General features: G+C 47.0%; 1 protein-coding gene across 1 annotated transcript; it reads left to right on the forward strand.

The window, feature by feature from the left end:
- The first annotated feature begins 8,639 nt into the window (after positions 1–8,639).
- LOC124690939 (kinesin-like protein KIN-10A) lies at positions 8,640–14,235 on the forward strand. Its single transcript, XM_047224255.1, has 8 exons — positions 8,640–8,802; positions 9,734–10,012; positions 10,102–10,565; positions 11,857–12,012; positions 12,127–12,234; positions 12,484–12,594; positions 12,678–12,854; positions 14,083–14,235. Exons 1-8 carry the CDS (start codon positions 8,640–8,642, stop codon positions 14,233–14,235), a joined length of 1,611 nt encoding a protein of 536 aa, XP_047080211.1.
- Positions 14,236–16,228: the final 1,993 nt, after the last annotated feature.

A 16,228-nucleotide genomic window follows, 5' to 3' on the forward strand; every position in this document is an offset into this window, starting at 1 on the left:
AGTACCTTTCCGGTATAAGTGATTTACATGATCTCATGGTCATAAGGACTAGGTAACTATGTATCGAAAGCTTATAGCAAATAACTTAATGATGTAGATCTTATGCTACGCTTAATATGGGTGTATCCATTACATCATTCACACAATGATATAACCTTGTTATTAATAACATCCAATGTTCATGATTATGAAACTAATCATCCATTAATCAACAAGCTAGTTAAGAGGCATACTAGGGACTCTTTGTTGTTTACATATCACACATGTATCAATGTTTCGGTTAATACAATTATAGCATGGTATATAAACTTTTATCATAAACATAAAGATATATAATAACCACTTTTATTATTGCCTCTTGGGCATATCTCCAACAAACAGAAGTATGTATACAAGATACAACCAAGAGTTTTGCTGGTCCGTGGAATACTAGATAGGTATACAAGCTTCAATTGGATGAAGTAAGTATCACGGAGTTGGAATCTTCACCAGATGAAATAGTCAAAGAGTTTTTGATTTCATCAGAGACAATGAAGAGGCTTGCATTTGCAAGAAATTAAGTGGGAGCGCTAAGACACATTTATAATACTTTATGTAGGTGACATATAGTTGGTTATAAATGATGTAATTATATACTTGATTAAAAAGGTTTCATTGAGAATTAACTTCAATGAAAGGATATGGATCGAAACAAATTTAGTGTCAAGATCTATGAAGATAGATTGAAACACATAAATAAGTTTAAGTCAAAGTACATATGATGGATATTGAAGTAGTTCAATATAGAAATATTAAGAAAATGTTCTTGTCATGTGAAGGTTTAACAAGACTTGAGTGTATCTGACACTCAATGAGTAAAAACACATGAGTGATTATAGATCACGAATAATATGTACACAATCAGATATCATGTGCTATAAAGTGTTATGAGCATATACCAGAATTTTTCATATGATGATCATTGGACGACAGTAAGAATATCCTTGAGTACTTTAGAAGAACTAAGGATATATATATATATATATATTTTTGTATGAAGAAATGACAAACAAATCGCTGTAAGGTGTTACACCGATATTGGTTTTGTCACATATAAAATATAATTTCAATCTCAAATTAGACTAAGTGTTGTTTAAAAGGTAGCACAATGAGCTAGAAGTTGTCTATGCTAGATTTAGAAGAGTTCTAAATATTGTGACGGATTCTACAAAAGAAGGCAGTAGTATGTCATTATTTTGACAATGACAAAGGATGTTAAGTCAAGAGGTTCTTTGAGAACTTGGTGTAGTTCCGACAGAGTCGTAACTTTGAAGCTATATTGTGTGTGACAATATTAGTGACATATTTCAGACAGCTGGAATTAAGGTTCCACCGAAGATCAAACATATTTAATGCCAACTCATTTGGAAATGAGTGATGCGTTGAGACGCAAATGAATTACAAAATACATACGTTTCGAGCGTGTCGATCCGATGACTAAAAACCTCTCCCGTGAGCAATACATGATAAAGCACCGAAGGCCAAGGTGTTATATCTTTACAAATGTAAACTAGATTATTGACTCTAGTGCAAGTGGGAGATCGAAGGAGATATGCCCTAGAGGCAATAATAAAGTTGTTATTATTTATATCTTTATGTTTATGATAAATGTTTATATATCATGCTATAATTGTATTAACCGAAACATTAGTACATGTGTGATATGTAGACAACAAGAAGTCCCTAGTATGCCTCTTAAACTAGCTTGTTGATTAATGGATGATTAGTTTCATAATCATGAACATTGGATGTTATTAATAACAAGGTTATATCATTATATGAATGATGTAATGGACACACCCAATTAAGCGTAGCATGAGATCTCGTCATTAAGTTATTTGCTATAAGCTTTCGATACATAGTTACCTAGTCCTTATGACCATGAGATCATGTAAATCACTTATACCGGAAAGGTACTTTGATTACATCAAACGCCACTCGCGTAAATGGGTGGTTATAAAGGTGGGATTAAGTATCCTGAAAGTATGAGTTGAGGCATATGGATCAACAAGTGGGATTTGTCCATCCCGATGACGGATAGATATACTCTGGGCCCTCTCGGTGGAATGTCATCTAATGTCTTGCAAGCATATGAATAAGTTCATAAGAGACCACATACCACGATACGAGTAAAGAGTACTTGTCAGGAGACGAAGTTGAACAAGGTATAGAGTGATACCGATGATCAAACCTCGGACACGTAAAAATATCGCGTGACAAAGGGAATTGGTATCGTATGTGAATGGTTCATTCGATCACTAAAGTCATCGTTGAATATGTGGGAGCCATTATGGATCTCCAGATCCCGCTATTGGTTATTGGTCTGGAGTGAGTACTCAACCATATCCGCATAGTTCACGAACCGTAGGGTGACACACTTAAAGTTGGATGTTGAAATGGTAGAACTTGAATATGGAATGGAGTTCGAATATTTGTTCTGAGTCCCGGATGAGATCCCGGACATCACGAGGAGTTCCGGAATGGTCCGGAGAATAAGATTCATATATAGGAAGTCATATTCCAAGTTTGGAAATGATCCGTGCATTTATGGCAGTGTTCTAGAAGGTTCTAGAAAAGTCCGGAAGAAATCACCATGGAAAGTAGAGTCCCGGAGGGACTCCACCTTGCATGACCAGCCAACCCTAAAGGGGAGGAGTCCAAGGTGGACTCCCTAGGGTGGCCGGCCAACCCACCTCAAGGAAAGGTGGGAGTCCCACCTTGGGTAGGACTCCCTCCTTGAGTAGGTTTCCCACATATGGGAGGTTTTAGTGTTGGGGTCTTATTCGAAGACTTGGACTAGAACTCTTGGTGCTTCCACCTATATAATGAGGGGCATAGGAGAGGGGGCTGAACACTTCAAGCCTCAGCCTTGGCCGCACCCCTTAGAGGGCCGGCGCCCAACCCCCTCTCTCCCCAAACCCTAGCGGTCTCTCTCCTCCAACACATCCCGCACGCTTAAGCGAAGCTCCGCCGGATTTCTCCACCACCACCGACACCACGCCGTCGTGCCGTCGGATTCAAGAGGAGCTACTACTTCCGCTGCCCGCCGGAACGGGGAGGTGGACGTCGTCTTCATCAACAACCGAACGTGTGACCGAGTACGGAGGTGCTGCCCGTTCGTGGTGCCGGAACCGATCGTGATCAAGATCTTCTACGCGCTTTTGCAAGCGGCAAGTGAACGTCTACCGCAGCAACAAGAGCCTCATCTTGTAGGCTTTGGAATCTCTTCAAGGGTGAGACTCGATACCCCCTCGTTGCTACCGTCTTCTAGATTGCATCTTGGCTTGGATTGCGTGTTCGCGGTAGGAAAATTTTTGTTTTCTATGCAACGTTATCCTACAAACAACACATAGCATATGAAGCAATAGGATGGAGGCTCGGGTATTTTGGTTTTTCCCGAACAGGTGAATATAGGCGGAAGGGCGAGGTCGGTGGGTGCCCGAGGGGCCCACACCACCCCTAGGCGCGGCCTGGGCCTAGGCCGCGCCTAGCCCTGGTGTGGCCGCCTCGTGGCGCCTCTTCGTCTCTCCTCCGGACTCTGTCTTCGTTACAGTAAAATAGGAACTTTGGTTTTTGTTTCGTCCAATTCCGAGAATATTTTCTGTACAACTTTTCTGAAATACAAAACAGCAGAAAACAGGGAACTGGCATTGTGGCATCTTGTCAATAGATTAGTTCCAGAAAATGTATAAAAGTGCAACGAAGTGTAAATAAAACATATAGAAATTGATGTAAAACAAGCATGGAACATCAAAAATTATAGATACGTTTACAACGTATCAATGGGCCACACATACAGTCTCGATCACCACCACGCTGGGCTCCAAGGTCATCTTCCTTGGCAACTTAGTCATTGAGATCGGCGCCTAGGTCCTCTCCCACGATGCCAAGCTTGGTCGTCCCATAGCCGAAGGTGAAAGAGGAGCCTGCACCGTCCAACCCAGCGTCCTTATATGTTAGATTGTTGACCAAACTATTGTACTTACATTGTTGGTTGATGTTGCAAGGACGGACCTGGACTGCTGATAGGCTTAAACGACATGGTTTACCTAACCATGACATGTGTCCTTTTTGAGATCAAGAGAAAGAAACCGATGCACACATCTTTGTCTACCCATTTGCAAGAGATGTATGGCATACCTCTTCAACTGAGTTTACGCCTGCTCCTACTTCCTCCTCCACCTCCCTCTCGGCCTGGTGGGATGCAATTTGGAACCTGAACAGATTCAAGGAGCTGCGTTGCAAGGCTTTGGCTGGCATATATTTTGTGTAATTCTTAAAAAAATGTTTGTGTAGTGGTGAGGATGCTCCTCGGCAATACCCACCTTTTGGGGCTTACGATTGACGGAATCTTGCAGGCTGACACGAGACATCGGATACCAAATAGACAGGGAGAGAGATTTACCCAGGTTCGGGGCCCTCGATGAGGTAAAAAACCCTTACTTTCTGCTTGTCTGATCTTGATTATCGAATATATCGGGTTACAATGGGGTAGCCGAAGGCTATGACTAAGATCTCGTCGAGAGGCTAAGATTCTAATGACCTAGCTCTAGACTTGCGATGAATCTATCTGTTGTGATTGTGTGTCCCACGGCAGACCCTCTCCTGGCCCTTATATTGTAGGCCAGGTCCCGAGAGTTTTGTCCGGGTTCGACTAAGTTACAAAAAGTTCTATTTCTAATCTTTTTTTGTTTAAAGTCTTCTTGCTTTGTTCATCAAGAACCCTTCTCCAGAACCGACGTATTGATCCACCTTGGTCGGTAGATGATCTTCATGGACCCCCGGTTGAGCCATAGGAAGTAACATAATACTAGTTACCCGAAGAGTAATGCCCATATCATGTAGAATCTGTGAAACACAATAGGCGTACCTTTGAGTCTAAAAGTGCAAGTGCAAGTATCGTCTCTGGTTTTGCTCTAGAGGTGTACATACTTTTCTTTTTGTCGAGCAAGGTTTAGGCATGATGTCTTGCTTTGTGTTCTCCTGCAGCTGTACTGTAAAGTTTCCCCTGCTTTAATGAATCGGCAGAGCTCCTGCCTTTAGCCCATCAAAAAATAAATATACTTCATGCATCTAAAAGTAGGTGTCTCAACTTTATCTAGATTCGAATGTATCTATAACTAAAACATATCGTATCTAGAAAAAAGTGAAATAATTTCTAAACGGAGAAAGTAGAAGTACTGTAATTTGTTGTAGGTTGCTGAAATACTGCATAAGTGCTTGCAGAAAGGGAGACAGATGCCAACGGAGGGCGTGCGTGTGCGGCACCTCGATCAGTTGCGCACCTATCTGGCTATCTTGAAGCTTAGATTGCTATCGGCACGTCCCGCCGTGATAACCGGGACAGCCGAGTCCACACCGAGCCCGATCCAAGTGCATTGTGGAACCTCTGATAAATAGTTCCGTCCTCCCTCTGCGTCCGTCCGTCTCTTCTCCCCGATCCCCCACGTCGCCGCCAACAGCACGTACAAGAGTTACATCCATGTCTAGCTCGGCGCCGCTTGCCCTGTTACGCAGCGTGTGCACGGACGAGCTGGACTACTACGCCGTCCGCCCACACGACGTACCACATCCCTCGCAGCCACCGCCCTGGTGCCCCCTTCCCTGCGTAAGCAGGCGGGCCGTCGGGTTCGACTCCGACTCCTCCACGACCGCGATCGGCGCCGCCGCTGACAACGTGCTCAACGCCCTGCACCTCGAGGCACATCTCACCGGCGTTGCCCCGGCTCTGTCCTACCTCAAGATCCGTCTCGAAGGAGGAGCCCCCTTAGGGCCGCGTCCCAGAATCCTTGCCGCGGACGACAACCTCATCATTCTCGAATCGAGCCTCGCCGATCCGTCCCGTCTCACCATCTACCTCGTCTACGACGCCGCCGCCAAGTCCATCACCATGATCCCGTCCCACCCTTGGTCCCAGCATTGCCACCCCCTGTCCCCAGCCTGGCAGGAGCTCCCCTCGGCCCTCGCCAGCAGCGTCCTTGTCGCGCGCGACCCACTCGACGGCGACGACACCAGCTACGCTCTCGTAAGCATGGGGGAGAGGACAATCTGCTCCGGCCGGGACTACGACGAGTGCGAGGTTCAGGACCTTCTCTACCTCTGGCGATCCACCTCCCCGCGGTGGGATCTGGTGAACGTAACGGCCGGGTTCCCGGCCGAGTTCAAGGGTGGCAACGCCGGCCACGCCTACGTAGCCGTCGTCGCCTTCTGCTGCGCCGGCCGCGCCTTCTGGGCCAACCTCGTGCGCGGCGTCATGCACTGCAGCTGCGACGACCTGCTGCTCTCCGCCTCGAACGGCGGCGCCGACCTCGAGTTCGGCTTCATCGGGCTGCCGGTCGACCTCCCGCGAAACCTCCCCTGCCACGTCCTAGTCGGGATGGAGCTGCGTGCCAACATGTACCGGGCCATGGGCCGCGTCGGATACTCGGCCATCAAGTTCGCCGCCATCCATGGCTTCTTCGAGATGCTCGACTTCCTTGACTGCACGCTCACAGCCTGGACCCTCTCACCAGACGGCGACATGACGACCAACTGGACCGATCGCTTCCAGCTCTCCATGAGCAGCCTCGCCGAGCAAGACGAGTTCAAGAACGCAGGCCTGCCGACCAACATGGTGCCCATGTACCCGAGCCTCAGCGCGGAGGAAGACGACGTCATCTACTTCATTCTCGGTGAGTACTCCCCGTGCTGCTACAGGCACGACAAGGGCTCCAAGGTCAAGTACTGCGACGAGTACATCCCCGCCGCCGAGGACACCATGTACCTCCTCCGTGTTGACATGCGCCGGGGCCTTCTCCTCGGCTCTGCCCCGCTCCCTCACCGCTTCGTCGATATATCGCTGATGCCTCCGTCAGTGATTCAGTGAGTGATGATCAACAGCGCGCGAGGTGCTCTGCATTCTGCAACGGTTCACGCGCACGCGCGTGCAGGGAAATGCTGCAGTATTTTTCGTCTTTTTTTTCACAGTAATTTGTCGAGATGAATTGTGGGTAATGTTTTCAGTCGATACTAATCTTCATCTTCCATAATCGTTTCTTGCCAATGGCTCACGATCAACTCTTACGTGCCCACAAATAAACATTCACTGCAGCATCATTTCTAGCAAGTACTACTTTTTTTCCCCATGAATTACTGAAAAACATACTCAAACATTTATCGTCCATCCTGTCAAATTACTACCGAATTCTTTTATGACATCCTCGGAAAATTATACTTACTTGACCGGAAATAACATTGCCTACTTTCACTGCCAGGAAAGTACACATACTCCGCCCCTCGCCGACAAAACTAATCGTTGTCTTTCTTTTGTAGCAATACCGGAAAAAAAATACTCTAACGTTCGTGCAGAGAAAAATACTACTACCTTCTTCTGCAGTAATTTTGGACACAAAAATACTCCACCGCTGCCACTTTAGACGGGAAAAAACAACGGCCCTTTCTACCGTATCTATTGAAAAACTGTAGGAGTTCGTAGAAGAATTTTTTTTCTAGCTAGCGTACTCCAGATTTATTTAAGAATAATCGTGTAACAAAGATGATTTCGCTGACGTACCCTCGTAGAACGAAAGCGGTTAACGTTTTACTAGAATGTGGATAATGTAGTCGTACTCGTCGCCGACCTCAGGGTCGTGTTCAATCCTCCTCGTACGACGTCGAGTGCCGCAAGTGTTGCACCTCATAGGTTTCGCACACGTACGGTTTTGGCGACGCCTCCCGAACCTCTTGATCCAGCTGAGATTACGGAAGTAAATATTCTAGATTGGAATCCTAGCAGCGCTCTCGCGTACTGGGTGGGGTTGACGCCCCACGAAAGAAGAAATAACCCCACCGTCCATATGAAGGAGCTTTAGGGAGGCCGGGGAGGCACGACACACGTAGCCACGAGCTTGGGGCATCCACATGGCAACCGATGATTGGGTCAACCGTGAACGCGAGGCGTAGGGAACAAATAAAAGAAAATATAAATAGAAAATTGTGGCCATCTTATCCACCTATTTTTCTTCACATAGACCGGCCATGTGGGCCCATCTTATCCACCTATTTTTCGTCACATAGACCGGCCACGTGGGTTCATGAAATGGTTTAAGACGGGAATCAGTGCGATGTGCCGCACATATGCCCTAAAATGAATATTTTCTGAGGCCTAACCCTGAGATGGCGGTTATGTGACACCACCTTCCCAAATGTAATGGTTGTTTTTGTCGTTTTCGAACAAAACACGCAAGCACACTACCGATGCATTACGTGTGGGACCGAGTGGCAAGCCAATATTGGTGAAAACGTCAGTATTATCAGTTTTGCTCAAAAAATAAAAAATTGGCTGGCTGGCTTCCATGTCAAGTCATTTCGGGTGTGGGACGGCTCCGATCTCGAGTTTGCTTCGAAAAAAAAGAACGAAACGGGTCCATTTTATGTTCGTGTTCGGTTCTGAAATCGCACATAGGAATGAAATAGCCTAAACATGATTTTGTTGTCTAAATCAAAATTAACACTGGGCAAAAAAAACCCTTCCCTGCTTGATCTCCATCCCTGACCTCCATCCCACTGGCGACGATGCCCTTGGCCTGTCGTGCCAAAATCAGAGGCAAAATCGGTGGAGCATGGCCTGGCCGCGGCCGCACGTGCTTGACCGCCGCGCTTGCCTAGCCACCTACGGGTGTGCTTGGCTGGACGTCACCACGCTTGCCTGGCCGCTTGCGAGCGTGCTTGCCTTGACGCCGCTGCGCGTGCTGGCCGCTGTTATGTTCCTGGACGCCGCTGCTCGTGCCTAGACGCCACCGCAGCCAGGTCCTTGGCATGCGTGGAGCAAGATTAGCGAGAACGTCAGACTTTTTTTCGCATGCGTGGAGCAATGCTTAGCGAGCCGTTCCTCCAGATTCCACCAATTTGGCCGGATGAGTCCATTCTGCATCTTAAGGGTATATTATGTTCCTAGGAACTACTCGGTTCCACTTCTTCTTTGCGGAACGAGCGCTAGGTGCGGAACCGTCCCATCTCATTGCTCATAATTCCAGAACCGAACACACCCTTATTCTCCTTCTTTCTTGTCGGACATGTAGACGGTGCACCTGATCTAGGGCGAAGGTGATATCACAACTACTCTTTCTATTTAGGTTTTCTCGAGGTTCGGGTCTATAGTCCTCATGTGAAAAAGGAATAATACAGCTGTCATGTGTGTAAAAATAGAAATACTTTTGACAGTAGTGCATGCACTATTCAAACAAATTTGAAAGGACTTTATAAAACCAGTACGACACATCGCGGGATTATATGGACATAGTGTCCGGACTACATGTCCAAATAATAAAGAATTATGTAGAAGCATTTTACGAAATAACTTTTAAAATATTGAATACCAGACTCATTTTGAAGAGCTCGTCACGAGGAAGTTAAATATGAAAACAAAAGGTTATTTGCATTTGTAAGTTATGCTAGTTTTTAAATTATTAGTTCATTTGGGGAAGGAATCTTCTTAAAGAAGTACCAATATGCCATGTATCAGATGCATTTCCACTTCTTGTCTCGCAAATAATCCCAATCGCCAATCGGACGCTGCCGCTGTTTAGCTCCGCCAAGGCCAAGAGCAGCAGCGATGTCGCCGCCCCCGCTCCCTCCTCTGCCGCCGCGGCCGAGCCGCCTGGCCCTCGATCCCAGGTGACCTATTCCTCCCGGTGACCACTCCCGCGCCGTCCAGCAACCGCCACCCTGGCGGCGCCGGCCGCGTCACCATGGAGCACATCATGGAGGTCATCGGCAGCATCCGGAGCGTCGTCCGCGGCGAGGCCGACGCGACGGAGACGGACGCTCGGGCGCGCGCTCCCTTCAAGCGCCGCCTCGACATCCCGACCCCGTGCACCACCGCTCCAAATACCAAGCGCCGCCTCGACGTCACCCCGTACACCTCCTCCACCCCGAAGAGCAGGCGCCGCCTCGCCGACTCCCCGTACACCTCCTCCACCCCGAAGACCAGCCGCCGACTCGCCGAATCCCCGCACACATTCAACCCCAAGAGCAGGCGCCGACTCGCCGACTCGTCCCCGTACAGCTTCACCCCGCGCCGCCGCGCCGCGGAGGAGCACCCGGTCGAGGTGATCGGCCGCATCCGGAACCTCACCGCCGACGCATCTGCCCTGGAGATCGGCGCGACGTCCGTGCGCGTGCGCGTGCCCTCCCACGACGCGGGGGGCGGCCGCGACTTCACCCTCGACGGCGTGTCGGCGTCGGAGGAGGAGGGCCTCGAGGGGTTCTACGGACGGTTCGTGCGGTCCAGGGTGGAGGGCGTGCGTGCGGGCGCCAAGTGCACGGTCATGGTCTACGGCGCCACGGGGTCCGGGAAGAGCCACACCATGTTCGGCTGCGCCGACCAGCCCGGCATCGTCTTCCGGGCGCTCTGGGACGTACTGGGAGGAGGCGGCGGCAACGGCTGCGAGCCCGTCCAGGTGTCCTTCCTGGAGATTTACAACGAGGAGGTCTACGATCTGCTCGCCGGAACCGGAGGAGCGAACGCCAAAGGACTCAAGCCCAAGGTGATACACTTACTACGCTTGTTCGTATGTTTTCACATTCCATGCTAGCATCTATTTGCAGTTGCAGCTATGAGTGTTCACAAGCTTCAGTGTGCTTGCCATACTGATTATCAAATGATGGAACAATCCTTTTACCCCTTCCAGCCCCTGGAACAAAATAGGTATAGTACTTACAAAATACAGTGAGGTGGATGGAATTAGGAATTTAGTATGCGTTGGGTATTTTCTCCTCTCAAGAATAGTGTCACTGAAGGCTAATAGCTGTCAGGCCCAAGGGCTGACATACATTTGAATTGGTTAGAGTATATGAATTTTCAGAAGCAAAAGTGCAAAACTTAAGCTGGAAACACATGTTGTCCAAGAAGTTGAAAAAATCGTGCTGACAGCTATCTGGCAGCAATTCCGGCCTGAATTTTGTGAGTAATGGGAGTGTAAATTTCTGTTGGGAATGTGTGAGTTTATTTAATCCAGCCAGTCATTTTGTTGCCCCCATGCGGCGATGCCCAAGGTGATAAACTCTTGTTTCTACCTTTTGATTTACATGCCATGCTAAACCTATTTGCAGCCTTGCCAGATGTCCAGATGTAAGCTCTTATGTTCAGGAAGTTTGTCGTTTGATCTATTGTGACTGTTTTTAGTAGTTATTGTGATAATTTCAGATCATAGGATCACAATGAGTCTTTTTTAGATGATAAACAATCCATTGATCCCTTCTGGCCTCTCCACCAACATACATTGAGGTTGGTGGTAATTAGGAGTTTAGGATGCATTGGGGATCCCCTTCTCACAGATGATCTATCCATTGTGACTGTTTGGATGATTGGATCATCAATGGCAAAGATGCTTATGGGCATGCTAAAAATGGTGGGTACTTTCTTAGGAATTCGCTGTGTAGGTACGAGGCCTTGCTTTCTATGAACACCTCACCACTGAATGAGAAACTTAGCCTCTGAATCGACCATTGTTGGACTGTAATCAACCCAGTGGAAAAAATCGCTATTTGGTACTAGTTAAGTTGTCATTAGATTATTTAGCGATTGATTGATAATACCATTCTAGGCTGTTAGCTGTTAGTCCCCAGGGATTGACATATATTTGAATTAGTTAGTCCTTAATTGCAACATGAATTTTAAGAAGCACAACTTAATCTGAAAAAACATCTTGACACTTTGTCGCTATGTGTCAATGTTTGAGTTCCGTTAGCCATTGAGTGTGAATCTGGAATCAGAATTTGTGAATTTGTGTCATCTGGAATCAGAATTTGCTGAAGCTTCCAATACGCAATGTACAGGTGAGGCTAGAAGTAATGGGAACCAAAGCCAGGAATGCCACATACATTTCTGAAAATGAAGCTGGGAAGATAGCAAGAGAAGTTGCCAAAGTGGAGAAGCGACGTGCTGTGAAGAGCACAAATTGCAATGCAAGGAGTTCCCGGAGCCACTGCATGGTTGGTTGCAATCAGTTCTTCTTCTTCTTCTTACTTGTAGGTTGTAACCATTAACCATGATGTTTCTATAAGATCATACTCCTCATTGCGTTTGCTTTTGTCTTACTTGTCTAGATAATCGTGGATGTGCCGTCAGTGGGAGGAAGGCTCATGCTTGTTGACATGGCTGGCTGTGAGAACATAGAAGCTGTAGGCCAAACTGGCCATGAAGCCAAATCTGAGGTGCGCAATGTTACAGCTTATTATTAATTAAGTAGTACCCAATGATTTTCAGTTTCTCTTTGAAATACTGATTGACAATCTGCAGTCAAGTCATTATTATGTACTCCCATATACACTAGAACAATTAACTACTGTGTAAACATGTCATAATATATTTTTAGCAGCTAACTAATGAACTACAACTTGCAGTGCAATTTATAATATTGTTTGCATATCGAGTTTGTAACACTTGTTTATGATCTTCCACAGACCGGAACTATCAACCAAGGAAACACCACATTGAAACGGGTGGTTGAGTCGATTGCCAACGGCGACTCTCATATACCATTTCGGGACAGCAAGCTCACAATGCTGTTACGGGTACCGGAGAACCACATGCCATTCATATTTATCTTCCCCATATGGATAATTTATAGCTTACATGTTTCTTCATGGAATTACAGGATTCATTTGAGAACGAGAGATCAAAAATCCTTATGATCCTGTGTGCAAGTCCTGACCCAAAGGAACTTCACAAGACGATATCCACCCTGGAGTATGGGTCTAGAGCGAAATGCATCACCCGGGCTGCTCATGCATCAATACCAAGGGACAAGGTGAGCTCCAAAGAGGCCCACAATGTGATAAGAGCATCTCCACTCGTCCACCCGACGAGGCCCCCGGCGAGCGTTTTTTCCATCCGGACGGCGTAATTCGGCCCAGTCGCGCCCCCGGTTCCTCGTTTTCGTCCGGATTTGGGCCTAAATCCATCCGGCGATCCCACGCCATCCCCGGCCCCCCGGGGAGCGCTCGGGGACTCCGGACGAGTGAAAAGCGGGCGTGGCCCCAACTTGTCGGCGACAATGGCCTCCGATCTACGGCAAAACCCTCGTCTTCCCGATCTACGGCAAAACCCTCGTCTTCCCGATCTACGGCAATACCCTCGTCGAACGAAAGCTTTGAACTCTCAAGTGGTGCAACATAGATAGATTATATATATATTTCGAATATAATTCGAATAAACATAAAAATTACATATAAAAACTTTAAAACTAAACTACTTCTTCTTCTTCTTAGAAGGCCCCGCCTCATCGTCGTCGCGGCGACGCTTCCGGCTCGTCACCTCCTCGTCGGAGGAAGTTGAGTCCTCCTCGTCGTCGTCCTCATCAGCCTCTTCGTCCTCCTCCTCCTGCTCCTCCTCCTGCTCCTGCTCCTCCTCCTCTTCCTCGGCCTCTTCCTCGGCCTGCTCCACGGCCTCTTCGTCCTCCTCCTCGTCGTCCCACTCGTCCTCGCTGGCCGGCGGGGGGGAATCGTCGCTGCTGGACGATGCAGCTGGATCCCACCAATGGCGCCATCCAGGCGGCTTCCCCTCGCTGTCGGTGTCCGATGGCCAAGAGATATCGCTCATGGTTGACGGAGGATGGTGACGAGAGAACAGATGAATGGCTCAGCCCGTCGAAAACCGTTTATGTAGGTCTCTCGACGAAAGAGAGCGCCGGTTGCTCTTCCGCGGAGTTCGTGCTCCATTACGGCGGTTCTCGCATCGAGGCCACTTCGACCGTTCCCGACGAGTCGTTTCGGCTCTCCAGTCCACTTCGCGACGGTTCAATGCGGCGAGGGAACTCCGACGATTGCCCTTCCCGGTGACTGCGCCGTCGCTATGCACGCGGTGGGTGCGCGTCCATGGGCTCGCGGCTGGAAAAATGGGCCTCCCCAGGCCAAAAACTACATCCATCCGGCGCTAAATTTCGCCGGATTTGGGCGTGGGGAGCCCAAACGAGTGGGGATGCTCTAAGGTTGAAAGATGAGGAGCTGGCGCGGCTGAGGACGAAGCTCAGTCTGGTGGAAGCACGGGAGGCAACTGCGCAGGAGGAAGTGATCAGAGTTGCCGAGGAGACTCAGTTCCTGTGGGGTGAGCTAAGGACAACAGAAGACAAGCTCCTTATGCAGCAGCAAGAACTCATTGCCATGAAGCAGCGGCTGCAAGAGGTCGAGCGTGAGAAGCTATGCATGGATGAATAGTCTCCCTTTCCTGGAGGTTCCTGATTAGACTTACCATCTCTTTGCAAAACTTGGGCTGGAGGTGGACTACCCATGAGTAGAGGTATATTTCTTTTGGGTGGTGCTTCACCAAAAATGGGAAGAAATATGCAAGTAGTTGACTGGCTACATCTAGATTGCATATCCTTGTGCTATCTGTTTTGAATATATTTTGACACTGCTTAAGTTGACGATCTCTGCTCTAAGTTCATGATTTAGTTAAAACATGTTCTGTTCAACGTCCTCTCTGTTGCTATGTTTGTAGGAGTTCATGTTAAATTGTTCCTAAATTTCCATATATTTTTACATTGTCTCATCCTGCCTGCTCACATTTCAATCATTTACATTTTGGGGAATCAAAATATTATAAGAGTATTTGTTTAACTCTCATCCTAATAAAACGCTGTATGCATGCAGAGACTGGGGGTTATCCTCATCCTTTTCGGAAAAAAAATCTGGCGCTCTAGTTATGAAAACACTGAGTGCAATTTTTCCATAAAGAAAATACTAAATGCATGCCCTACTGCACCCTGTAATCTATATCTTGCTCTAACAAGGACACAGTCCTAAGATGTGGTCTTTCACCATCTGCCTGCTCTGCTAGAGCATATGGTCGTAGCTGAGCTGTATTGTTTTTCACAATGTCAAGGAAGAACTTAAGCAAACAATTTCTTCGAAGTCAGTGTTTGTTTGCCATATCTTCTCTGTTTTGTTAAAATCAACTTTTAATCCTTGGACAATGCATAGTGAGTTGCTAAGACAGTTCAGTCATGTCGCAAGTTTCGGAAACTTCTAAAAGTATCTGTTTTTTGGTTGAATAATTAAAACAAGCTTATATTGCACTACCACTAACTGACTTAGTGTATTGAAACAATATCTGTCACAATTGCTATAGTCTCCTCAACTATTCTCCTTGTTCCTAACACTTCTAGACATGCACCCCATCAGTTAATTTTGTTGAATATTGTTTCTCGCTAGAGCACTAGTGGGAATTAATATTTGTGTCAATGCAAGAGGTTTACATTGCGATCTCATCACTCTTCGTATAAGCCTGATCATATTTTATTAAAATAAGACTTGAACTGATTGCAACAGCTAACTAGCATCTGAACAAGTATCTGAACAAAGCAGGACTGGATGCCAAAAGGTGTAGTGCTATTGGGCCATTGGATTATTTCCACACACATTATGTATTTATCCTGGCCTTCTGACCCAGATTGAGTAACATTCCCCTAACTACATGAATTTTGAGTATTTGATCCCATTTGTTTTTGTCTGAAGCTGGATTTGGTAGTCTGGAAAGGCTAGTAAATTTTACTAATACATATGAAAGGATACACATGCTTGATTCATGATTGATTAAGCAAAGGATTAGTGGACATAATTGTTTGTTTATCTTCAAATTTTTCATCAAAGGATGATTGGTTTGTAGTTTTCATCAAAGGATGATTGCTTTGTAGTTTTCATCAAAGGCCCCTGCTCTTGTTTAAGAGATGTGTTTCATTGGTTGAGGGCCCTGTAGTGTCGCATCCCTACTACTGTATGGACACTTGGAATATGCAGTCATTTCTCATGCTTGTTTCTACAGGAGCAAGTTAAGTGAGAAGTAACACCACTTGGAACAAATTTATCAGCAAGCACCATTATAACACCAGCATAGAAACTACGGATTCACCAGTTCCAGCATAACAATGTAAATACAATGGGGAGGATTCACCAGTTCCAGCATAACAATGTAAATACAATGGGGAATACGCTGCTTCCAGCAAACCGAAGAAAATCGCTCAAACTGAGTTCAAATGGGCTCAGGCACTGGTTGCTTCCCTTCTAGAGATAGACATACCGCAGGCAAGCAGCAGTCAATGGCGACAGAAAAGGGACCAGGCAACAGTTGCCTCCATACGACATGAGCCAATCTTAAGCTCAACACCTGAAACACCGGCTTTCTCAGGTACGAAAGACGCTTCACAGTGCT

Source organism: Lolium rigidum, chromosome 2, assembly GCF_022539505.1.
Source record: "Lolium rigidum isolate FL_2022 chromosome 2, APGP_CSIRO_Lrig_0.1, whole genome shotgun sequence".
NCBI classification, from domain to species: domain Eukaryota; kingdom Viridiplantae; phylum Streptophyta; class Magnoliopsida; order Poales; family Poaceae; genus Lolium; species Lolium rigidum.

Excerpts from the sequence above, each read along its gene's own strand:
- LOC124690939 (XM_047224255.1), top strand. The coding sequence starts at position 8,640 with ATGGCCTGGCCGCGGCCGCACGTGCTTGACCGCCGCGCTTGCCTAGCC. Across the intron at positions 8,803-9,733 it reads GTTCCTGGACGCCGCTGCTC|CAACCGCCACCCTGGCGGCG; the intron begins GTGCCTAGACGC and ends CGCGCCGTCCAG. Across the intron at positions 12,595-12,677 it reads AGCTCACAATGCTGTTACGG|GATTCATTTGAGAACGAGAG; the intron begins GTACCGGAGAAC and ends ATGGAATTACAG.